Source organism: Castor canadensis, chromosome 5 (assembly GCF_047511655.1).
Source record: "Castor canadensis chromosome 5, mCasCan1.hap1v2, whole genome shotgun sequence".
NCBI classification, from domain to species: domain Eukaryota; kingdom Metazoa; phylum Chordata; class Mammalia; order Rodentia; family Castoridae; genus Castor; species Castor canadensis.
The window spans coordinates 139,555,788-139,581,217 of NC_133390.1; the positions used below are offsets into that span (position 1 = coordinate 139,555,788).

The window sequence follows — 25,430 nt, forward strand, 5'->3', positions numbered from 1 at the left end:
CCCAAGTGGGACTGTAGGCCTGTGCCATAGCCAAGCTTAAATTTTTTATTGACATATTAATTGCACATATTTATGGGGTACTATGTGATAATTCAGTACATGTGTAATGATCAAATAAGGGTAACTAGTATTTCTAAGTCCTTAAACAATTATCGTTCCTTTGTGTGGGGAACTTTCAAACTCTTCTTTTCTAGTTCTTTATTAAATATACAATAAATTATTGTGACTGTAGTCACTGTCCTGTGCTGTAGAAGATTAGAATTTGTTCCCCCTTTGCAATTATATTTTGCTACACTTTGTCCAACCCCCACCTTCTTCTCCACTCCCAAACTTCTAGTGTCCACTGTTCTACTCTCTTCTTATTTACTTCCTATTTTCCTCAAATGAAATATAAACTCCACAAGAACAGGAACTTTCATCTCTTTTTATGTTGACACATAGTAGGTTATCAATAGATATTTGTGGAATAAACAACTAAGTCACATTCCTAAGAGTTGGTGGGATGACACCGCAGGTATGTAGACACGAGGCGTAAGGGCAGCAGCTCTCTGTGAACTTGGATCCAAGCCACATATTAGAGGTGGCAAAGCAAAAGAGTGGGAATGAACCTGGGTCCTGTGGCTCCCCCATTCCCACCCTGAGCTGCCCACCTCTGGTTAGCCATTGTTATTGGATGATACAAGTTGGAACAGATCCTTTGAGAGGCTGAGGAGGAGTAAGAAATGGGAGAAAACAAGTGAAAACAGAAGCAAATGAAATCCTAGAGCCAAGAAGTGCTGCAAGAGGAGAATGTGGCCAATAGACTCAAATTTGATGAGACATCTCCAGGAAGAGAGACAAGATGTCAGGCTGAGAGCACAGGGGTGGGAATGTGAGAGAGTGTCTTTTTGTTTGTTTGGTGGTAGCACTGGGGTTTGAACTCAGGACTTTAAGCTCACTAGGCAGGTGTGCTACCACTTGAGCCACCCCTCCAGCCTTTTTTGTTTTGGTTATTTTGGAGATAGGATCTTGCTTTTTGTCCATGCTAGCCTTGACAGTGATCCTCCTATTTTTAGGCTTCCCACCACAGCTGGGATGACAAGTGCATGCCACTGCACTCAGCTATTGGTTGAGAAGGGGTCTTGCTAACTTTTGCCAGGGCTGCCCTCAAATTGTGACCCTCCAATCTTAGCCTCCCAAGTAGCTAGGAGCCACCAAAGCCCAGCTAAAAGTGTCTTTTTGATAACTCCTATTTTTTTTCTGTTAAGTGGCAGGTGTGACCATCTTTGGTGACAACTTGAGAGAGAGAGATCCATGCATTGTGGCATACACTTAAGTATACATATGATATATATGTATCCTGTTGGTTTTGTTTCTCTGGGAAATTCTGACTGAGTCACCATACATTAATAGTATATAAGTTCAGGAATTTGCCCAATTATATCCTTCAGCTAAATTCCTGGAAGTAGAACTACTAGGTCAAAGTATATGAGCTATTTAAAGAAATATAATGCATATTGTAGATTTGTTGTCTAGAAATGCTACATCAACACATACCCCTAGGAGTGATGTGTGGGATATCCAGGCTCCTAGACTCACATCAACATTAGGTAGGAATTGATGGTCTCTCTCTCTCGCTCTCTTTTTTTTTTTTATTGCGGTACTGGGGCTTGAACTCAGGGCCTACACTTTTAGCCACTCCACCAGCCCTTTTTTATGAAGGTTTTTTTTCAAGATAGTGTCTCACAAACTATTTGCCCAGGGCTGGCTTTGAACTGTGATCCTCCTGATCTCGCCTCCTGAGTAGCTAGGATTTACAGGCATGAGTCACTGGTGCTCAGCGGTCTCTCTCACCTTGACTACTTGTTAGGAGGTACCACCTATTCACTTTATATTTACAGTGTTTGGATGGATAGTGAACTTGAACATTTTTCATGGTTTTTGGCTACATACCTTCTTTAAACATTAAAGTATATCAATCTTGAATTTGAAACTTAGGCCATTCAGATATGGCTAGTTTTCTTTCCATTTGAAGAGATTGAAAATGGTCAGATTCTAACATAAACTTCTCAACTGTTCATATTTTTGTCCACTTTTCTTCTGAATGTCTTTTTCATATTGGTTTGTAATCTTTCTTTTGCTTTTCCTTTTTTTTGGTGGCATTGGGGTTTGAACCCGGGTCTCTGCACTTGCAAAGCATGTGCTCTACCACTCTAGCGACAGCACCAGGCCCTGCAGTCTTTCTTCATGTAACGTTTGTTTTTCATGTAATATGAAAACTTGATTAGCCTTTAACATTCTTATGGGTTAGGTTTTCTTGTTTGGTTGGTTTTTTAGACAGCACAAAAAAGTTTATAATAATGAGGGCAAATATCAATCTCCTTATCAAGCTCTGAGGCAGTTACTTATTTTAGAAATAAAATAAACTAAAATAAATAAAAATAAACTAAAAATAATTAAGCGTCAGTGTCTCATGCCTGTTATCTTAGCTATTTGGGAGGCTGAGATTGGGAGAATCAAGATTCAAGGCCAGTCTAGGCAAAACACTGGCAAGACCTCATCTCAATTAGTAGCTGGGGGCAGTGACATGTGCTTGTCATCCCAAGTTAAGCAGGAGACTGAGAGCAGGTAGATCACAGTTCCAGGCCAGCCCTGGCAAAAAAAGTTTGCAAGATCTGATCTCAATGGAAAAAAGCATCTGGGTGCTGGTGGCCCACACCTGTAATCCTACCATCTCAAGAGGTGGAGATCAGGAAGATTGAGGTTCAAAGCCAGCCCAGGCTAATAGTTCTCAAGACCCTATCTAGAAAAAAACCTTCACAAAAGAAAAGGGGGGTGGTGGGGCTGGTGAAGTGACTCAAGGTGACGGTCCTGAGTTCAAGCCTCAGTACCACAAAAAAAAAAAAGTGGGGTATGGAGGTGCATGTCATCTCAGTGACAGTGGGAAGCATAAAATAGTAGGATCAAGGTCCAGGTTAGCCTCACAGAAAGCAAGACCCTATCGCCAGAATAACCAGAGCAAAAAAGGGCTGAGGCATGGCTCAAGCAGTAGAGCACCTGCCTAGCAAGCACAAAGCCCTGAGTTCAAACCCCAGTACTGACAAAAAAAATAAAATAAAATAAACACATACTATTCTCAACTCTGTGTTGGTTTGATACATACACACACACACATATACATATATATGTGTATGTATATATATATAGTTTTTTAAAATTTGCATGATTTATTTCTTGTCTTAGTACCCATCAAAACCATCATTGAGAGGGCTGGGCACAGTGACTCACTACTGTAATTCCAGCTACTTGGAAAGCAGAGATTGTGAAGATTGTTGCTTGAGGTAAGCCTGGGCAAAGAGTTTGTGAGACCTCTCTGTCTTGACCAACAAACTGGACACGGTGGTGCACACCTGTGATCTCAACTATGCAAGAGGCATAAGTAGGAGGATCAGAGTCTGAGGCTAGCGCCAGGTAGAAATGTGAGACCAAGTTGGGAATATAGCTCAGTAGTAGAGCATTTGCCTAGTTTGTGCAAGGCTCTGGGTTCCATATCCATCACTGTTAAATAAATAAATTAAAAAACAGCATGGATTGAGCAGTCTTCTGTTGTTGCATTGTTGTTTCTGGAGAGTTGATCCACTAAAATAAACACAAAACAGTCACACATTGCTTAAGAACGGGGCTATGTTCTGAGGCCTGCATCCTTAGTTGTTTTCATTGTGTGTGAACATCACAAAGTACACGTACACAAACCTAGATGGTATAGCCTCTACATACCTACATGTATCTGATTGCTAGGGCCATGATGAACAAAATAACACCAGATTAAATCAAAGACAAGAGAAAATGATACAATCTAGAGACACAGTAAATACAGTAAATACAAATATGAGATTGCTGCCAGCCTGGCATAGTGTTTCACAGTGACCTATTTTTTTTTTTTGAGTAGGAGTATACTCCAAAATAAAAATAATAAAAGTATACTATAGTTGCGAGCTTTCTATTACTGTGCCAAAATACCTGAGATAATCTGTTTAGTAAGAAAGGTTTATTCTGGTTCATAGTTTTGGAAGTTTTCAGTTCATGGTCAATTGGCCCACTGCACCTGTACCAAGGCAACACATTATGGTGGGAGCACATGGCAAAGGAGTCTGATCACCTCATGGTGGCTAGGAAGCAAAGAGCAAGGAAAAAGGGGGGATGGAATGGTCCAGTATCTCCTTCTACTAGGTCCCACCACCTAAAGATTCCATCGTTTCCCAATAGTGCCATGGGCTAGAGATCAAGACTTCAACACATGGGCCTTTGGGGAAGCACTCAACATCCAAACGATAACAATAGCAAATACATAAGCCAGTAACATAGGCATTTATTGCTGTTATCAAGTATTATGTACTGTACATAGTTGTATGTGCTGTACTTTTATACAACTGGCAGAGTAGTAAGTTTGTTTATGTCAGCAGCACATAAACATGAGTAATACACTGCTCTGTGATATTAAGACAGCTGTTGATATCACTAGGCAATAGGAACTTTTCAGCTCCATTATAATCTCATGGCCTCATTCTCATGTATTCATTGTTACAGGGTGCATGAAATTACATAGAGGAACTTCAGATAATTATCTGAAAGTACTGGTGCAAGGCTTTAGAAGTAGCTGTTGGTATCCCATGTCCCCTTAGCACTCACTTTTCCACACTGAGGGCTACTTCTTTATTTTTTATCTCCCTCAGGAACAATCCTCCATTAATGACGGATATGAAATTGGTCGCAATGTACACAGCTTCCTCAGCCCTTGGCTGGGATCTCTGTTGTTTGCTCTACTCTGTCCCCTAGCACCTAATTGAGCTCCAGTTGTCATTGTGGCTTACAGTGGTCATTGTAGCAATAGCGCCCACATTGGCCATTTCCCTTCCCAGGCCTTACCTTCCCATTCATCTCCTGATATCCTGGGATCCTGTCCCCAGTACACTACCTGCACTTGAATCCTTGCTTCAGGGTCAGCTTCTAGGGGAGAGAGGAGGATTCCAAGCTAAGACAAATATTTAACATAAACAGGTCACATTTAAAAAAAATAATGCCTTATGTTTATTAAACACCATGTACCAGACACCATTCTAAGTACATCATATAACCACCTAACAACACTTTTGGACACTAGTATCACCTCCAGTTTACAGGAGATGCATGAGAGGCTTACGTATTTTGTCTGAGGTCATGTAGCTAATGGGTCATGAAGGATTTAAACCTAGACAATTTAACTCAAGTGCTCGTGGTTTTAATTGCCATTTGTCCTATGACACAGCATATCAAGTTACTTCAAATGTCTTCACTGGTGCATATTTAATAGAGTTTTGAGAACATTTTGCTGATAGATGAGCTAATAGATTTTTTTGGCACTCTATCAGCCATAATAATGTTGCATAACCTGGGATGTCTGTACTCAGCCCACTGTAATCTGACACAGGCAAGAAACTTTTCTTTTTTCTGACCACATCAAGAAGTTTAGCAGTGTTTTTTTCCTCCTGGCTCTTCTAAAGTGTAAGTGTTTTTGCAGACGTACAATCCACTGTGCCTACTCTTTTGGTCAAAATTAGCTTCCCAGCTTAAAATTTATTGTATGATAAATAAAAGTCAACACTTATGCCCCAGTAACCGGTTGACCAGATGCAAGATTTTAGCTGGTTGTGATGTTGGGTGGGGCATAGTTACTTCTGATGTGGAAGACAACATTTCATGGGCCCCGGTTGACCGTTATTTGAACTGGAATATTCTTCTAGCTGCTGACCTTGTTTTTTTCTTTGTTACAAGGCAAAAATATTACGTTCTCTTTCCTCCTCTGTTGGTCTTCAGAAAGAGTAAAACAAATGTTTTGTGGTTCCTAGAAAATGTTATAAAATTGTTTCCCAAGTTAGGTCATTGCAGTTGCAAAATTTTTGTTGTGATAGAAGACTATGCCAAAAACAACAGAGTTGATTCTCAGCCATTATTTCAGGGGGAAAAAAGTCTTGAGATTCGCCAAGGTTTGCTCTCTCCCTTTCCATTAAAACAGAGACAAATTCCTTAAGTGGGGCCTAAACTGTATTTGAGATAAATCTTTCTTTATCGAGATACACTTGGTTTACTGGCTGACTTCCCTGAGTTTTGGAAGGCATTTATACTTTATAAGGCAACTTACCATAAATTAATTTTCAGAAACTTCTTGAGCCAACTTGCAATAAAAACAAACCACATTCTCAGGCTACAGACTCTAATTTTAGTCTGATTTTTTAAAACTGGCATTTAAATTTAGGGCATCATTTAAAATAATGTACTTGGGAAAACTGATTCTCTTCTTTGAGCTTGCAGAGATTGGGCAAAGGATGTCAATAGTTTCTTCCAGCAGTTTCAGCCACTGGAGAGATGGTATCATTTCACAGGTAACAGAATGTCAGCAAATAGTTAACAATGGCCTTGCCAGGAGGAAAATGCCCTCATCTGCAGTGTTTGTCCATTCCTGCAATGTAAATATTCTCTCCATGACTGAGTTCGGTCTACTGATGAGGTGTTGACCAGCTGGCACAATTTCCAAAATTTTAACAATTGCCTCTCATTTTTCTAAAAGGCAGCTTCAGAACAACACTGTAGTTGTCTGGCCAAATAGCACCCCACATGCAGGTTTGTGACCACTAGAATGTTGGCTCTGTGATGCCCTGGAATTGATCTTAGAGGTTACTAAGACAACAAACAGCAAACACTGACAAAATGGCACTTTTAGATCCAGTGCACTACCCACTGTGTTAGTCTGTTTTCTGTTGCTAGAACAGAATACCTGAGATTGGGTTATTTATAAAGAACAGAGGTTTATTTCTGCTTACAAAGTTCATTTTTGTGTGTGTATATTGAGGGGGGAGTTGTTTATTTGCTTATGGTTCTGGGGATTAAACCCAGGTCGTGCTACATGCTAAGCACATGTTATATCCCTGACCTACACCTGAGCTTCTAGCTTATTGTTCTTGAGAAGTCCCAGAGTATGGTGCCAGCCTCCACTTGGCTTCTGGTGAAGGTCTCAACTGACAGAGGAAAGCTGAAGAACAAGTGGGCTCATGTGGAAGACAGAAAGTGGTGCTGAACTCTAGTGAAAACCAACCCATTCCTGAGCGAAAGGCATTAATTCATTCATGAGGGTCCCATCCTCATGACACATACTTCTTCCACTAGGGCCCACCTCCAAACACTGGAGGAATTAAGATCCCAGTGCATGACTGGAGATGCAGCTCAGAGGTAGAGCAGTTGCCTAACATGCATAAGACCCTGGGTTTGATCCCCAGCACTGTAAAACAAAGCCAACAAACAAATAATAGCCAAATTCCAATACATGAACTTTGGGGAGGCACACACCCTCACATCCTACTCTGGAGGAATTTGGTCTGAAACACCCTCTTTAATTTTCCTTGCCATGTCATACAATTAGGGTCAGGGAGGACAATCCAAGGGCATACTAGACACAGGGACCACTCAGCTCTGGCTGGAGTTTAGACTGCTATGTTCAGCAGACGCTGACCACAGAACAAAATAAGCAACCAGTCATCCTGGATGCCACCCTTTGGAATGGACTGTGCTTTAGGTTTACATCTGAAAAGCCACAGCCTTTAAGGATGCTTGGAATGTATCCTTATTATCTGTGACTTAAGGTCATCTTCTATTTATTTTCATCTTTTTGAAATTAATTTTTTCTTTTCATGTGTTTTGCTTCTATAGTTATTCTGCTGACCAGCTCTCTCTTCTTTCTTAATGAGTGAATTTCTCTGCTGTACCTATGTGTGTCCTCTGATGATGAGAGACAACATAAACCTCGTCATCATAACCATCATAGCAGAGAGCAAAATAAATTTCAATTTGGGGCTGCAGTAAATTTGACTCTGCCCTTTGAAACAGCCCAGTCAGCAAATGCGGAGTGTGAGGGCCAGGCCTTCCATGGAGCTGCTGATAAGAGTCTTTGTAAGATTCCATCTTGGGTCACACAGTATCCAGCTTCCTATTTAAAAGTTTCAAGATGAAGCTCCCAATATTCATTTTATCTTTCAAGTTTCTTCTTTTTTTTTCCTTTTTGATAGTACTAAAGTTTCAAGTCAGGGCCTCATGGTTGCTAGGTAGGCATTCTACCACTTGAGCCATACTCCCAGCGCCCCTCCCCCCTTTCATGCTTAAATTATTTTTCAAATAGGGTCTCAAGTTTTTGTCTGGGTCTGAACTCAGACTGAGATTCTTCTACCTATGCCTCTCACGTAGCTGGGATTACAGGCCTGTTCCACTGTGCCCAGTGCTATCTTTCAAGCTTCTATCTAAGATTCACTCATCCATGAATTCACTTGATCGGGTTCTCACTTTGCATCTGAAGCTTTACTGTTTGGCAAATGAGATACTGGACCGCTCAGAGCTCCTATGTAGCTAATGGGAAATAAATGGCATAAGTAGAGAATTTAACTGAAGAGAATTTAGTGAAGGGAGAGTTCTAGAGCAGTGGATAGGGTCAAAGGAACCAAAGCATGGTGAAGCACCTAGGAAACAGCAAGCAGGAAGCAGTTACTCTCCATAATCCTAAAGGCACAAGAGGAGAGAAAATTGGGAGAATGTTATGCTTAGGGATGGAGGGAAGCAGGAGAACATCTTTCTGATCTGCCACTTGCCAAACCCTAGAGGATCCAGAGGACATGTGAGGCAGATGGTGAAATCTGGGAGGGTCTGCCCATTAGGGTTTCAAGTGGCATGGAGAGGGACAGAGGATGGATATCTGAGGACCAAGTGGAGGATGGCCAGTGGGGAATGACCAATGTTAATATCAGTTCTGCCTTCAAAGAGCTGTAATATACTAAGAACAGTCTTACGGGCAGTTCTTTCAGGATGGAGGAGAGGTGAAGCCTGAGTTGGACGGGAGTCTTGAGTATGCAGAACTGGAGACCACTCAAGAGAACTATTTTCATACACTAATGTGCATGAGGGGTGGGGTGGGAGGGGCAAAGAAGTAAGGAAGATGTTGGTATCCAAACTGTGGGTGGTGAGCTAATAGAGAAAAGATAGTGCCTGTTAGGTGAAAAGCAAAACCCAATGGCACAGGTTTTAAATAAATGAAGGGGGTCAGTAGGAATCAACCTTCTGGAAGGTGGACTAGCAGGATCATATTAACATTACTACGTCCTCTTCTCAAATGAGCTAACAAGTCAGATGGTTGGAATAAGCAGTTTTCCGATTTTTGGTAGAACCCTGCTAAACAATGGTAATCTTCTATAAACTGTCTATTGATGGAAATTTTTCATGGAGCTTAGGCCTGAGAGTTGAAGACAAGGGCTTAAAAACTATGTCTTCATAGCTCTGTTGTATTCAAACTGTGCGCAGAACTTGAAAATGGTGGCTAAGACCACTAGCTTGGGATGTCATCCCTCCCAATTTCAGCTCACATTTTGGGAAGGGGGTAAATTTTGGAAGCTAGAACATACTTCTTTCGTGAAGTAGTTCAATATTGAAATCATAGGAAAGTAGACCTGGAGCTATAAAAACAATTGATATCTCAAATGAATGTTTAACTCCATGAATGTAAATTTCTATCAGAAATGTCTTCTATGAGAAATGCCCAGTTCCTTGGAACCCATCTCTTAATTGGTACAAAGCAGGGTTTGGAGCATCCTCTTTATAGGGCAGCGTGGGCATGCCAGTTGACCAACTGCAGTTTGGTAATACATCAAACCACTTGACAATCTTTTGCTAGAAGAAAAAGTCTGTGGTTCAGTTGTAGGCTGAGAGTGGTGGTAGGTCTGTTTAATGATATCTTTAAGAGAAGTACAGAGCAGAAATATGAATACCACGACTAGATTGATACCCACAGAAATTATAACTGTGAAAGAGACTTCTCCATACTGGGTACTGAAGATGGTGCCTGCGGGGACAATGACTCATTTCTGTACCCCAGAGATCATGGGTATGGCCACTTTTCATGAATAGCCAGGGTGAAGACAAGTTGATGTGTCAGCGTGTCGGTGACATTCCAAGGCTATGCCCCATTGTCTTATGGGCATGGAAGGCAAGTCCAGATGTGCCTCAAAATGCTTACAACATTAACATGTTGTTAACAAAATCCTAGCTGCTGACACTACACCATCTGGTGAATCAGAGGAGAATTTTTGCATTTCCTTGCTATCTGTTATAAGAACAATTTTCTCTATGTATTTGGGTTTTGAACATGGAACTTTTTTGGTTATAATTTCAAACTTACAGGAAAGTTGTGGGAAGGAACACCTCCACACTCTTTACCCAAATCCATCCATTATTTGCATTTTGCTCCATTTATTATTACATATTTATTATTATATGCATGTATTTACAGGCAAATGCATACATATTACTTATTATCTGAACCACTGAGAATAAGTTGAACATTGTGCCTCTTTGTCTTCAAAAGTGTGTATTTACTAAGAACAAAGTCATTTTTTTACTTATCATAATATAATTATCAAAATCAGACATTTTAACTGGTGCAATATTATTACCTAATCCACTTTCCATATTCAAATTTCACCAGTTATCATAATAATATCCCTTACACCTTTTCTTTTCTCCAGTCTAGAATGTAGTTCTGCATCAGGCATTGCCTTTAATGGTCCTGCCTTTTGTAGGTGCCCGTCAATCAAAGAACCAGAGACGAACCTGTCATTGGGTTTTTTGCTACTTACTTCAGTTTCTGTATTAGACCCTAAGAATAGCAGGTTGGATGATTAGTGCCTTCTTGGCTTTGCTAATATTTGAGCCTCAGGCTTCTCTTCCCAGACATTTTTCAGTCACATCTGTGTATACAGTTGGAGAGAAAGCCTTGCTTCCAAGTGTATTTCTCCATCCTTTGTCACCTTCATGTTAACCAATCACTCTCTCAGCAACACTGAGTATATGTTACAGGATTTTCAGACACTGAGGCCTGATAGAGACCCCTGGCCACATGGAACAAGGATCTGGGAGCCAAGAGTCTACCCTTTCCAGGGTTAATGGCTTCCTTACTCAAGCCAGCCTTCCATGACTGACTTGCCTTTTGAGCTGATGCAGTTTGCCCAAAAGTTTTCAAGCTGTGCCACTTTGCATCTTCCTGACCCTCTGCTTTTTGCAGTCACCCAGAAGACCTTGCAGCAAGCAGGGTGTTCAATTTTGGTGCAGTGTGGCCCTCTTGTGGCAGACATCTGTATGTTTGGGAAAAAGGATGGACTGCAAAAAGTGGAGAATCAGAATGTTAGAGCAGTGTATGTATGAGTTTGCTAGGACTGCGAAACAAAGTACCACAAACGTGTATTTCTCCTAGTCTGCAGGCTGCAGGTCTGAGATCAAGGTGTCATCAGGGTTGGTGTTTCCAGGCTTTTCTCCGTGACTTGGGGATGGTTGTCTCTGTGTGTCTTTACATGGTCTTCCCTTTGTGTGTCTGTGTCCAAATATCTTCTTACAAGGATACCAGTCATATCAATGCATACCTTAATGACATCATTTACCTTAATTACCTTTCTATAGGTCCTATTTCCAAATGCAATCACATTCTGAGGGGGTTAGGGTTTGAACATGTGAGTTGGGGTGGTGGTGGAGAGGGGACAGACTGCAGACCATAACAAGCAGGAGACCTAAGAGATTCGTTGGATCAAATATATCATTTTAAAAAGCAGAATAACTGGCTTCTTCAAGGCCACCAGAGGCCCAACATGAACCTGCACCTCTGGAATTCATGGACTCTTTTTTATTGTTTTGGTAAAAAGCCTAAAGTAAATCCAGAATATCTTAACTGGAAGGGATGGTTCAAAACTCCAGCATATGATATTTACTGAAAAGTAAATGAACCATCTATGCTTGCTTTACTCAGCCTTTTTATTTTTACAATTGTTTAGTAGAACAAATGTTAATTAAAATTTTTAGCCAGGTGCATTGGTTTGTGTAGGAACTATAGTCCCAGCTACTAGGCTAAGGCAGGAGAACTTGAACCCAGGAATTAGGGACTAGTCTGGACAACATAGCCAGACCTTGTCTCTAAAAGTTTTTTTTTTATTTCTTCTATATTTGAGCAACTTTAAATTGAAAAAAATTCTGAATGGAAAGCCTGGTATATTTCACTAATTTCTGATTTGTAGGTATATTTTCATGTGTTGTCACTGCCATGCAGCTGGTATTTTGTTTTTCTATTCCCCTTCATGTTTGTTACAGACATTTTCATTTATAACAGTACATTCATGTTGTTAAAATTGATCAATGGATGTAGACCATTTTCTCCTCTTATTGCTAAATGGTTCTCTCTGTCCTCTTCCCTCTCTTTGCTGTGATATGTATCTAAGGTTAAAAAGAAAAGCAAGTAATACTTATCAAATGCTTACACTGCAAAGTGCTTAATCTATAAGATGATCATACTTTTCACAAATGTTTCATAAATAATTTAAAGTTTTCTAGGAAAATTTGCAAGAGTAGTACAAACCACACCCATACTTCCTTTCCCCATCTCTTATTCATTTTCCCATCTCTCTCTATATATAGATATATACATGTTTACATTTTATACATGTACTTTTTCAGAATAATCTGAGAGCGAGTTGCACACATCACGGGTTGTTTTCTTTGATTAGTTCAGAGTGTATTTGCTAAGAATAACATTTTATATTAATTGTGGTTATTCTAAGAATAACATTTTATATTAATTTATATAACATTTTGTATTAACTGACCTTGTCATAAGCCAGTAACTTTAACATCGAATGTGGTACATGACAGAACTGCACTTCCCACCATACCTAAGGCTGTGCAACTTGCTTTGGCTAATATAGTTCTTTGATCTAATCTGTATTTGATCTAGTCTGTATTCCGATTTTGTCAATAGACCCTGTGGTGACCTTTGTGGCATTTTTCTCCTCCAGTACAGGATCCAGACTAGGATGTATATTACATTTAGATGTTATACCTCCAGTGTGCCTTTTAAGCTAGAACATTTCCATAGCCTTTCTTTGTCTTTTATGGGTACTTAAATTTCCAAAGAATGCCACCTCTGTCTGTCTCTCTGTGTCATAGTCTCTTCTGTCTCTCTGACAAAGTCACACGTAGTCACCATGAACTCAGGATCTTCTTGTTTCAGCCTCCCAAGTGCTGGGATGACAGGTGTGTGCCAGCACCCACTTCCCTTCTCTTTTTATCAGTAGAATGCTTCTTATTTGAGATTTATCTTGATGTTTCCCTGTGACTAGATTCAGAGTTTACGTTCAGGTTATTCAGGCCAGAGTGAAAGAGGGTGCTTTCTATAGGTATGGGAATTATAAGCTCAGGCAGACTGAGAAGTATGGTGAACCTAAATGATTATCCCCATTTTAACAGTGCCCATACTGGGACCAGTTTGTTTAAATCTTTTACCAAAGTGAGGGAACCAAAATTTAACCTCAGGTCTTTCTGATTCTAACAACATCCGTAGTTCTCATCCTGATCTGCAAACTAGTGTTGTTCAATTGTGTTTAGTGAAACTCTCCCTTGGCTGATCCTTCATTAAGCTCCATGGAATCTCTCTCTACAAACATGCCTCTTGAATTACCAAATTCACTCAGCAACGATTTCTTCTGCATGCATACGATCACCATTCCTACCGAACACTCTCCCACCAGCAATGTAGTCTTGAGGGTTGCTGACATAAGGCTCTCTCTTGTTCCTCTAGGCACATGACAGGATTATGTCTCCAGTGCATTTGATGTTAGGTGGGGTCATGCAACTTGCTTCTGCCCGTTCAGTATGATTGCATTGGAACTTTCCAAGTCAGTACACGCTGTCACATTTTCTCTAAAATGACCAGTAGCGTTCAAGGTGGTGGCTGCTCTAATAGCCTGGGTGCTAACGTGAGGAAGACATGGAGCAAAAGCCAAAGTTGACCTTAGATGGACATGTACCATGAACAATAAATAAACCTTTGGATTTTTAAGACCTTAGGACTGGAAGGTTGCTTGTTACCATAGCATAACTGGCCCACAAGACTTGATTTTATATTGTTTATCAAAGAAATGTATAAACATTTTTTCAAATAATACTACAGAGCTTAATTTTATACCAAAGGGAGCTGCCATCTGTCCTGTTTCTAATTCTCTTTACTTTTTCTATCCTTTCCCACTCTCCATAGCCGATCACTTTAAATTCTGATTGTTTCTTCTGGTGCTTAACTCTATAATTATGCTTTTTGTAATAAGCTAACACTGTAATGTCTGTCTATTGGAGGCACTATGTACTCTATCTACTAAGGAAAATGAAGAATGAATCCTTTAACACATTTTCTTTTACCCTATTTTCCGAATTATTTATATTATTTTGGCAGGAGGGGGTGGTGGTACTGGGATTTAAACGCTGGTCCTCACAATTGCAAGGCAGGCAATCTACCACTTGAGCCATGCCCCCAGCCCTCTTTTGCTTTTAGTTTGTTTTTCAGATAGGGTCTCCTGCTTTTTTCCCTGGTGCTGGCCTGGGACTGATCCTCCAACCTATGCCGTCCACATAACTGGGATCAAAAATACTTACCACCATGTCTGGCTTATTTGTTAAGATGGAGTCTTGCTAACTTTTTTGCTGGGACTGTCCTAGAACCTCAGTCCCTCATTCTTTTCCTCTCAAGTAGCTGGGATTGCAGGCATGTATCACCACCTACAATTGTATTAGAATTTTTTATAAACTGGTGTTTCATTAATATGACCATGCAGATATGGCTTTTCTAATGAGTTAAGTAAGATGTTTTGCTTAGATTGCCTTTCCTCTTCAATTTTTTGCTTTTCCTGGAGTTACTAATTGCCATGTTTTTTGTTTGTCTAGGCACTTATTAATCTCACACTTCCTAAGAGAAATATAAATCTTCCATCAATACTCATTTCTACATGTTAAAATTCATCAGTTAATTGGTCATTTTTTTCTTAGAAACTTAAGTTAGAAGAAAGTCTTAGTGGCTAATGAATTTACATACTATAAAAAGCAGCATAGTAATTTTGTAAGTTTCAATAACTATTTTGAATTCATATACATCCTACTTCTATCATTCTTGAAAGAGGTTAAAGCCATAGCAGTATATGCAGCTTGCATATGCACCCAGAGAACTCAGATAACAGCCTCAAAGATAGTTCTTAACCCAAAGAAACACAGCTCCTTTGATGGAAGTTGATTCCCTGTGTTGGGACAGCAAAGAAGCAGATGTGCCTAGAATATCTCATTCCTAGAAAGCAAAGATGCTTTCAAGGGCATTTGGGGCAAAGGACAAAGAAGTCAATCTGTGGGACTCCCACTGACCACACTAGAATAACACCCACATAAATAATTATAGATAATCTTACTTAAAACAAGCTGAGCCTGAAAAAAGACTGTATTTATGATTCTGATCAAAATACAACATCATAGGAAGTGTTTTAAAAATATTTGGAAGACAAAATCATAATGAATATAATAGATAACTTTTATTCATCTTAACAAATATGAAAATGTTAACATACAGGGGACTTTTGTTTTTTCTGTGAAGCTTGAATGACCATGAAATGGTAGATCCCCACGTGTTCTGTTTAAACAGAAATGAAGGAGTCCAGGACACATAGGAACTGTATATGCTTCTTCTTAAATGTTGTAGGGGCTTTTATGGATGCTCTGATTACACCTTTGTGTTGGGGATGCTGTACCATAGACGGCAGAAATCTATTTCTCACAGTTGTGTTCTGCAGGCTAGATGATCAAGGTGAAGACCCTGAGATCATTCCCTTTTACAGCTTGTTTATGCTGTTCTCTTTGTCTAGGATTCTGACTTCTATGCCTATCCACACTCTACTCGCTACTTTTTCTTTGATACAATGATAGCATTTTGTTAAAATAAGTCTCCTGTCTGGGGGATTGTTACCAGTGGGAGGGGGGAGGATGTGGGGAGAGGGTGAAAGGGGGTGACTATAGTGCAAATATTGTGTACACATGTATGTAAATGGAAAAATGAGACCTGTTGAAATCCAGGAATGGGGGTTGGGGGGATAAAGGAGAATGATGGAGGGGGTGAATTTAGCTATGATATATTGTGAGAAATTTTGTATATGCCACAATGTACTCCCAGCACAACAATAGTAAAAAAAGAAACAAAACAGCAAATTTCTGTGTCAGAGCTTATTCTGGATTTCCTTGGGTTTAATTAGGAGGATATGAATTTGTCTCCTGCCACTTGAGGGCAGGGACTTGACCTTGTTCAATAATTAATTCTCTGAAACTATGGTTTGTGAGGAGAAATTTTATTTATTTATTTACTTTTTTTTTTTTTTTTAGTTTCTGAGACAGATCTCTGTATGTATCCCAGGCTGCCCTTAAACTCTCCACCCTCCTGCCATAGCCTCTTGAGTACTGGGATTGCAGCCACCCCTGGCTTATAAGTACACATTTTAAAGTGTTTGTTCCCCTGCATTAAATGGGGACAATATCTTTTCCTTTGTTACATTACCAGATTCTTTACTCTAGTGTGATAGGGTCATACACCCATGCCGTTGTCATGGCTTTTGGGTGAGCCAAGCCTCTTCCCTTACACGTGACTTTGACTGTGACCCCATGATTTGCTCTGACCAATAGGATGTGAGTACTCATGATGGAAATAAAGGCTTGGGATGAGCTTGTGTGGCCATCTGTGCTCTTGTGCTTCTGCCATTGTTAATTCAGAACAAAGGGCATTCAGAAGGGATCTGCCTCAACTGATCAGGAGACCTGCAGCTGGAAGGAGGGTTTTGCAGATAACCTGCAGACCTGGAGTGTGATGGCACTTAGTTTGGGGCAGTTTGTTCTCTAGCAATATCATGGAATGAATAATTTCTAGGTCTCCCTCAGTTGCTTTTGTTGTACAGGAAGCCTGAAGTCAACTCCTTGCCACAGCATGGAGTTCGTGGACCTACAAAAAATATCATGGGCTTCTCTTCGCCTTGACCATAAAAGCTATTTTTAAATGGCTTAGAAGTAGAAAGAACAATAACCACACCACCAGCATAGTTTAGGACCTTACATAGTTTTTTTTTTTTTAATTTGTTTATTTTTTTGTTCATTTATTCACATGTGCATACATTGTTTGGGTCATTTCTCCACCCTGCCCCCCTCCCCCGTCCCCCCTTCAGTTTCAGGCAGGTCCGGTTCTGCCCTTATCACTGATTTTGTTGAAGAAAAGACAAAAGCATAATAAGGAAGACAAAGTGTTTTTGCTAGTTGAGTTAAGGATAGCTATACAGAGAGATTCCTAGCATTACTTTCATGTACCCCATGTGTTACGACCCATGTTGATTCAACTCTAACTGATCTTTACATTGGTTCCTGATCCTCCCTTACATAGCTTTATTCCAGACCGAATCCATTATTTTACAGGCTTTTTGGAGTAATAATAAACTTAGCAAAGATCTACGTAATTTTCTTTTTCTATCTCTGATAACTGTGACTTTAATTCGTAGCATAATTATGTGTAATCCATTTAGTTGGTAATTATATGGTACTGCTAATCCTTATTTTTAATAAAACAGCCCCTTTGATAATGATTTTTAAAATTGGAGATATGACAAAATATTTATATCAAGGAATATTATCAAATGGAATCAATTTGTTTTAACACTACAATTTACTTTTGAGTTTGCCAAAGCTTAGCTATTAGGATATATATATATATATTTATTTATTTAAATTTTTTTCATCAAAATCCAGTTGCAATTTCCATAATAAAAATTGAAATGACAGGCAGTGGCAAAATCTGTTTGAGAATTGACCAATTTATTAAGCCTTCAGGCTGTAAGGATTTTCTTTAGTTCAAAGAACCTATTAGTGATGTCAAGGCTGGATCTTCTACTAAGAATGTCAAAATCCATGAGAGCAAGGGTGACATTCTAGTAACATCACCGTGCATGTTTCCTAAATTACTGTGCAAAGAGTAGAATCTTCACAAATGATGCACAAGTATTATTAAGAAATTACTTTCGACACACTTTACCACTTACTTTGAGATAAACCATTTTATCTGCATCCATGGTTATGAACCCCATCATAGAGGGGGGTCCTCCACCTCCGTATCATGTTATAATTATGGAAGGGAATTGCTTAAGTAATCACAATGATATTGTTAAGATCTAAAACAGCTGAGGGAGAGAGGGGACAAAGCACAGCTCTTGAGCTAATTCAAGTTTAACAAGCTCATCTTGGGCAGCTTTCACTATTCCCAGAGGATCCAGTAAAAAGGACGTCGTGCCTGTCTTGTCCCCCTGACCCTCCATTCAATCATAAAGCAGCGGGCGCTCACAATTACGGAACAAAGACCCTATTGCCCATTTTGACCTTCCAATGCCAGAGCTGTATGGGCCGCTAATCCTGCTCACAAAGCCGGAGGCTGCAGTGTCATTGTTCCGCACCGGGGCACCGCCTGGGGCTCAACTGCTGATCAGCTCTGGAACGTCCCAGTGGTGTGCCTAGGGCCTCCGATGGTTATTTAGCAGGCTGCTGGCCGAGCCGGGGCCTCCCAGAGAGCCGGCCTCTCTCTCTCTAGCTAGCTCGCAGAGGAGCCATGTACCGCCGCAGCTATGTTTACCAGGCCCGCCAGGAGCAGTACGAGCGCGCCGAGCAAGAGTCCGCGCGCCCGGCCGAGGAGTCGCGGGTGGCGGCGCCCAGCCTGGTGGCGCTGCAGGCCCTGGGCGAGCGCGTGGCCGCCCACATCCAGCGGGCCCGGGCGCTGGAGCAGCGCCACGCGGGCTTGCGGCGACAGCTGGATGCCTTCCAGCGACTGGGCGAGCTGGCGGGTCCCGAGGACGCCCTCGCCCGCTACGTCGAGAGCAACCGCCAGCGCGCCCGGGACCTGGCGGCCGAGCGCGCCAGGCTGGAGCGCCAGGGCGCAGAGACGCAGCGCGCACTTGACGAGTTCCGGAGCAAGTAAGCGTGGCGGAGCAGGGAAACCGAGGCAGGGCGTAGTGCGCCCAGGTGACGCGGGTCTGGGAGCGCGGGGCCATCCAGGGCTGGAGGGCTGATTTTGAGCTCATCCCTGCAGAGGACTTGCGGGTGACACTTTGCCTTAAGATAGGTCTAGCTTCATTTCGATGGCATTTCACAATTTACACTAAACGGTATCCTATTTTGTGTGTGTGTGTGTATTTTTAAATTTAGGAATAACTTGCAAGTAAAAAGTGAAGATTGAAGTGCATAGTTGAGTTTGGACAAATGTCTGTACCCCGTGTAAACACTCAAACAAGTGAGATGTCCACTGCCCCAGAGTTCCCTCATCGCCGTTCCCAGTCAGTCCTCTTCCCACACCAGGGGTGTCCAGAGTTCTGATTTCTATCAGTAGAGATCAATTGTAACTCTTCTAGAATTTCCCAACAATATGCACTATATGTCTGGCTTCTTTCACTCAGTCCGAATGTTTGAGATGTAAGAATGTTATTTAATCTGCACGGTTTTATCCTGACTGCATCATTTTACAGATGAGCTTGTGGCTTGGGGCGCAAAGGGATTTGGGGCAAGGTCACCAGGTAGTGAATTGCTGGGCTCGAAATGGAATCCAGGTTGGGCATGCAAAGCCCAATTGTCTTTATAGCGTCACAGCTGATTCCTGGGAATTACGTTTGAATCTGTGGCTTCTAGGGTCTTGCAACTCAAAGTTTGGGCCATGGTCCTGCAGCATCAGCACACCAGAGAGCTTGTTGGGAGAGTAGACCCTTGGGACCCCACAGAGTTCCTGAATCAGGATGCATTTTTAACAAGGTTCCCAGTGGCTCCTAGTTTAGGAAGTTGTACATTGAAGTTGAAGAATTCCTGGTCCAGGACAAAGTCTTCTCTGCCACAGATGTAATTATGCATTAACATCATCTAGGAGCTGTTAAAAAAACAAGGCACTCATTTGTCACCATCATTCTGAGTTATAGAAAAATAGATTTTTGACTGAGGAGGCCACTGGGATACTAGGATATACTTCAGCAACTATGAAATGGCCTGCTTGGGAGGAAGGTATTACTGTGGCATGATCTGCTTTAGGAAAAACCTGGAATCAGTCTAAATGCGCATCAATAGGAGCTGGTTTATCCATGCAATGGAATACTATGTGGTGGTAAAAAGAATAGCATGTTATTACTACTATTTAAAAAAGAAAGGCGGAAGAGTGGAGTTTTTTTTGCATGCGTAAGGAAAAATAATTTCTGGACACATTCATCCCCTCACACCTCTTCTTTTGAGGGATAAAGAAGCAGGAACTGGGCAAATGGGAGACACAAATGAGAGGAAGACTTTTAATAAAATAGTTTTAAAAATACATTAACTTTTTTTTTAGCTATGTAAGAGATTTATCCATGTAAAACTGTATACATTAATTAAAAAATAAAAGTGTGCAGGCCCTACCTTGAACCTCAAATGGGCCCAGGAATTTTCATTTTACATGAACTCTACTGCTAATTCCAGCCACGAACCAGGCTTGGGATGCCATGGTACAGGGTAGTCAGAAGGAATTCCTCAAACATGCTGTTTCAGCTCCCCTTTCTACCTCAATCTTGGGTGGGCTATTCCCAGTTTGTGTACTGAGTATAGTTGTCCAATCATATTTCTTTATTCAATTACCATCAGTACTTTTGTTTCTGGTTTTGATCTATAGAAACCAATTTGAGAGAAGATACCTGAAAATCCACCTGTTATTATCTTTCACAAGGAAACAGGCTTGGCAAGGACCCATGGGCGTCCGGACTTGAATTTGAGTTTTCCTGTCCTGGTTCTGTGGTCTTTCCAGAACTTGATGTCTTGGAAAATCTATTCTTGGATTCCTGGAGAGCGAGGCCCAGAGAGAAACTCATTCAGAAGAAGCTCATGTTCTTGGAAGCATAGGGAAGTACAGCCTTCTACAAGGCTACACAGAGCTTTCTGGTCTTGTATACTGTAGAACACCACCCTAAGCTGCTCACTCAACCCTCACACAAGAGGAAAACAAATTTCCATCTTGGCTAGGCCAATGTCACTTTTTTGGTGGTGGTGGTGGTAAAATACACCTAACAAGACACTTGCCATCTTAACAAATTTAAGTGTACAGTTCGGTGGTATTAAATGCATTCATACTGTCGTGTAGCTCAGATGTCCAGAGTAGCTCGATGGGCTGTCAGGATATCTGGGATGCCCAGATCCCATAACTGGGTGTCGGGCTGTCTTCTACTGTGACGTGGTTGGGCAGGAATGACTCCCACAACCCCTCATTGAGAAAGAACCATGTGACGTTTTCCTGATTTCACTTGGTTCTGAGTTATATGCCAATTCTGGAGCGGTTAGCCTCTGTGATTTATTTAAAAATTCCTATTAATTTATTCTATACCATTGCCCCCTTGGAGAAGTTTCAACATTTTGGCTGGGGTAGTAGGATTTGGAAATCATTATAAAAAACACACTCATCCACATTCATGGGCACACACACACACACACAAGTTTGCTTTTCCATTCCAGAGGTGAGCTGATAACTCGCTAAATCTAAGTGAAAATCATATAGAAAGGAGAAAATGCATGTAGTCTTGGTCCCATGACAATGTTAGACATATTTTCTACTTGGGCACTTGAATAGTTTCAAAATCAAGTCTTTAGCACATCACAGACTAAGTAAAATATGAAATATATCCAGAACCATAAAAACAAATAAAAGTACTAACATACAATGATGAATGGAGTCAATTATCCGAATTGTTAAAAACCAAATATAATTTATATAAAACAATCAATTAATGGAAATCAAAGTGTTTGTTTTCACTTTATGAATTCATTTATATAAATATGTGAATTCTTATAATGAAATTGCTTCTCTTTAATATAATACCTAGATTGACCTTTGCAGCATGAAAATTACCCCTAATGTGATGTTATTGTGTTGATTATCAAACACATTTTTTAAGGTACACAAATGTTTAGATGCTTCTAGCAAGAAAGAACAATGAGAAAGCTAGATTTTGTTTTATTCTCAAAGCAAATTGCCCATTTAAAAATAATTTCTTGGTGTCTTAGAGCCACACACGAAAGAAACAGCTATATGTGACATCTTTGTATAAAGTGTAAAACTTGTGTCAAAATGTTTAACTTGCTATTTAATGCTGAGCTTCTCAGATGACCTTGGAAGTTGAAATGTGTGCACAATGCACATATTCCTAGTTGTCCTTCCCTGAGTTCAAGACTTTTAATTCTGAGAACACAAGAGTGTGGGTTTCCAGCATCTTCCCTGGCTGTAAAGTACTTGACTTGAACCCATAGACATTGTTAATTTGGATTGGTTTCAACCACAAGTGAAATAAACTGCAGAGTGACATTGGCCTACCTCACACTCATTTGATTGCTACTATCATAAAAATAGAAAACAAGTGTTTGTGAGGAATGCGGAGAAATTGGAATCCTGCTGTTCTATTGGTGGAAATATGGAATGGTACAACCACTATGGAAAACTGTATGGCTGTTTCTCAAAAAATTTAAAATAGAATTACCATGATGCAGCAATTGCACTTCTGGGTATATGCTCAAAAGACTCCAAAGCAAGTTCAGGAAGAAATATTTGTACACTCATGTTCAAAGCAGCATTACTCCCAATAGTTAAGATGTGTCAGAAACGCGGGTGTCCATGGACAGATGAGTGCATAAGCACAATGTGGCCGACACATACAATGGAATATCATCTGGACTTAAAAAGGAAAAAAATTCTAACACATGCTACAATCTAGAGGAAACTTGAGGATATTAAGCTAAGTGAAAGAAGCAAGTCACAAAAAGAAAAAATACCATGTGATTCCACTCACATGAGGTAGAGTAAGTATTCAAGTTCATAGACAGGAAGTAGAACACTGATTCCCCAGGGCTGGTAGAGAGGGGGCAATGGTGATTTAGTGTTTAATGGGTACAAAGTTTCAGTTTTGCAAGATGAAAAGAGTTCTGGAGATGGATGGTGGTGTCGGCAGCACAATGTGTTTAATACCCCTGAACTGTACACTTAAAAATGGCTAAGATGATCAGTTTTATATTATGTGTATTTTGCCACCAAAAAACAAAACACATAACATTGACTGAACCAAAATGGAAGTTTGCTTCTCAGGTAAAGTCTGTGTGAGCAATTTAGTTAGGTACTCTACAGTATTTGAACCCCAGAACGCTCTGTGTGGCCTTCAGGAAGGTAGAATTTATGTTCCAAGCTACAGGATAGATGAAAGTATGCTGATGAAAGGTATTACACCATTGCTACACCAAAGGTATCTGGAAGCTGCCACACAAACTTATGCTTCTGTACTATTGGTTAGGACTTGGTCATATGACCATGCCTGGTTGTAAAGATGACTGAGAAATGCAGTTTCTCTGTGAGGTAGCCTTGCACTTACCAGACATCAAGGGCTGTAAGTCCTGGAAGAAGGTGACAATAGATATTAGGGGGCAAGTTTAAGGGAGCAAGAAGAGGGGCCGTGGGAGAGGGGACTGTCTCTCTCCATGGGTAAAATTCCCCCAGAATAAGGGATACCCTCACTATCATTGGGATGATTTCTGATTCCTGGGTCCCTATCATTTTACAGAAGTTTGGAAAGAAATTGATTAGGAGAAAACAGCTCACCTACTTCTAGTATCCATTGCCTTATTAACTGAGTGAATGTTTAAGTTGGGGGCTTCCTTGTTTTGCCCAGGCAATGTGACATGGTCATTAGAACCTAGGTTTTGGTGTCAGACTCCAGTTGAAGCCCTGACTCCACCTATCTCTTGATTTGGAGTCCTCCAGAAGCCAAACCTAAGACAGGGATTTAGGGCAGTAATTTATTTGGTAGGTGGCCTCAGGGAGCATTAGTAGAGGAGTAAGGAAATGAGACAGGAGGGCAAGGCATTCAATGCCAAGTGAGTTATCAAGTAAGTTAGCATTGTGAGCATCTGGAGCTCACCCTGCTGAGTGGAGTGATCTCATCTTGAGGGAAGGTATCTGGGGTGTTTATGCAACAACTGGCCTCTGCCAAAGGTTGAAGGCTGCTCTCTTCACTGGGTCTGGCACACTCAGCCTGTCCTGCCTTTTCTGGGCAGGAGTGATATACAAGGATGAGGGCACAATGCTGGCAGCTTCTATTTGAGTGTTTGGGAAAGTGTCTTAACCTGTTTCCTTATCTTTCCCCTGGAAGTGGCAATAAACTGCTGTCTCTCTCAGGGTGTTCCAAGGATTTAATGACATAATCTAGAAGAATTGGTATGTTACACATCAGTGAATACAATAGTATAGGGAATCCACACAAGGTCAGGTTTACGGTGTTCGTTACAGACTATGTAGGGCTGCCTTTCCATCTCTGTGCTGCCGTTGTACTTGCATTAAAAGTATGCCAGGGTATTATTCCCTCATCCCCAGGGTGGCTGGGTGGGAGGAAGTTGAGGGTGTTTGGGGCCTCCAGGCTGGGAGACTCCTGCTTCATTTGCCTTTTCCAGTTATCAAGTGCACTGTACAAATGTTATCACTTTCTATATGCTCCCTGATGCACAAAGGATTGGGAAACAATGGACAAGGAAATGCAGAATTAGCTATTTCTTTAACACTAAAGTTAGCTTCTTTTTAAAGGAGAGGGTACAGTAGTATCTGAAATTAAATTTAACACTGGTTATGTGATCTAAATGTGAAATTATAGAAGCCACCCAACTCTTGCTTATGTGTCCTATTTGCAGGTATGAAAATGAGTGTGAATGTCAACTGGTGCTGAAAGAAATGCTTGACCGGCTTAACAAGGTGAGTTGAATGCATCCTTGGGATTAAGTAGCTTAATTTCAGTGTTGAACTAAATGTCAGAAATGATTGTTTCACATACCTCCTCTTTGTGTTATTTTAGGACCCACCTATTTCTTTTGCTGTCATTCTCTTCCTTGACCTCTTAATTCCAACCAAGTTTTTGGGAGTAAACTCAAACTCAAACTCAAACACACACACACACACACACACACACACACACACACACACACACACACATATACACACTTTTCTACCATGTGATACATGTTCTCATGATAGAAACAGACTGTGAAACTTATCTGTTATTCTAGGTGTATTAGTCTGTTTTCCATTAATATAAGGAAATACCCAAAGCTGGGTAATTCATGAAGAAAAGAGGTTTATTTACCTTACAGTTTGGAAGGTTGAAAGTCTAAACAGCATGGCACTGGGTCTGGTGAGAGCCCCCTTGGATCAGTTATCTCATGGTGGATGGCATCATGGGGGAAGCATGCAAGGAGAGATCACATGGTAAGATGGGAAACCAGAGCCAGGGAAGGGGCCAGTAATAACCTCCTCTTGAGGGTCCTATCACCAGTTAACATCACTGCACTGGGGATCAAACTCCCAACACATGTACCATTATCCAAAGGGGGACACACTCAAACCATATCAAAACTATAACACAGGTTATGAAAATGTGCCAGTGTACAATAATCAGATGCTCTTTTAATAATCAGATATGCTG

General features: G+C 40.8%; 1 protein-coding gene across 1 annotated transcript in view; it reads left to right on the forward strand.

The window, feature by feature from the left end:
- Positions 1-18,251: 18,251 nt before the first annotated feature.
- The window catches only part of Bfsp1 (beaded filament structural protein 1), a 36,975-nt gene continuing 29,796 nt past the window's right edge, over positions 18,252-25,430 (forward strand). The window contains exons 1-2 of the mRNA XM_020154668.2: positions 18,252-18,891; positions 24,643-24,703. Coding sequence (XP_020010257.2) covers positions 18,530-18,891; positions 24,643-24,703 — 423 coding nt within the window. The 5' untranslated portion in view covers positions 18,252-18,529. The remainder of the gene's footprint in view (positions 18,892-24,642; positions 24,704-25,430) is intronic.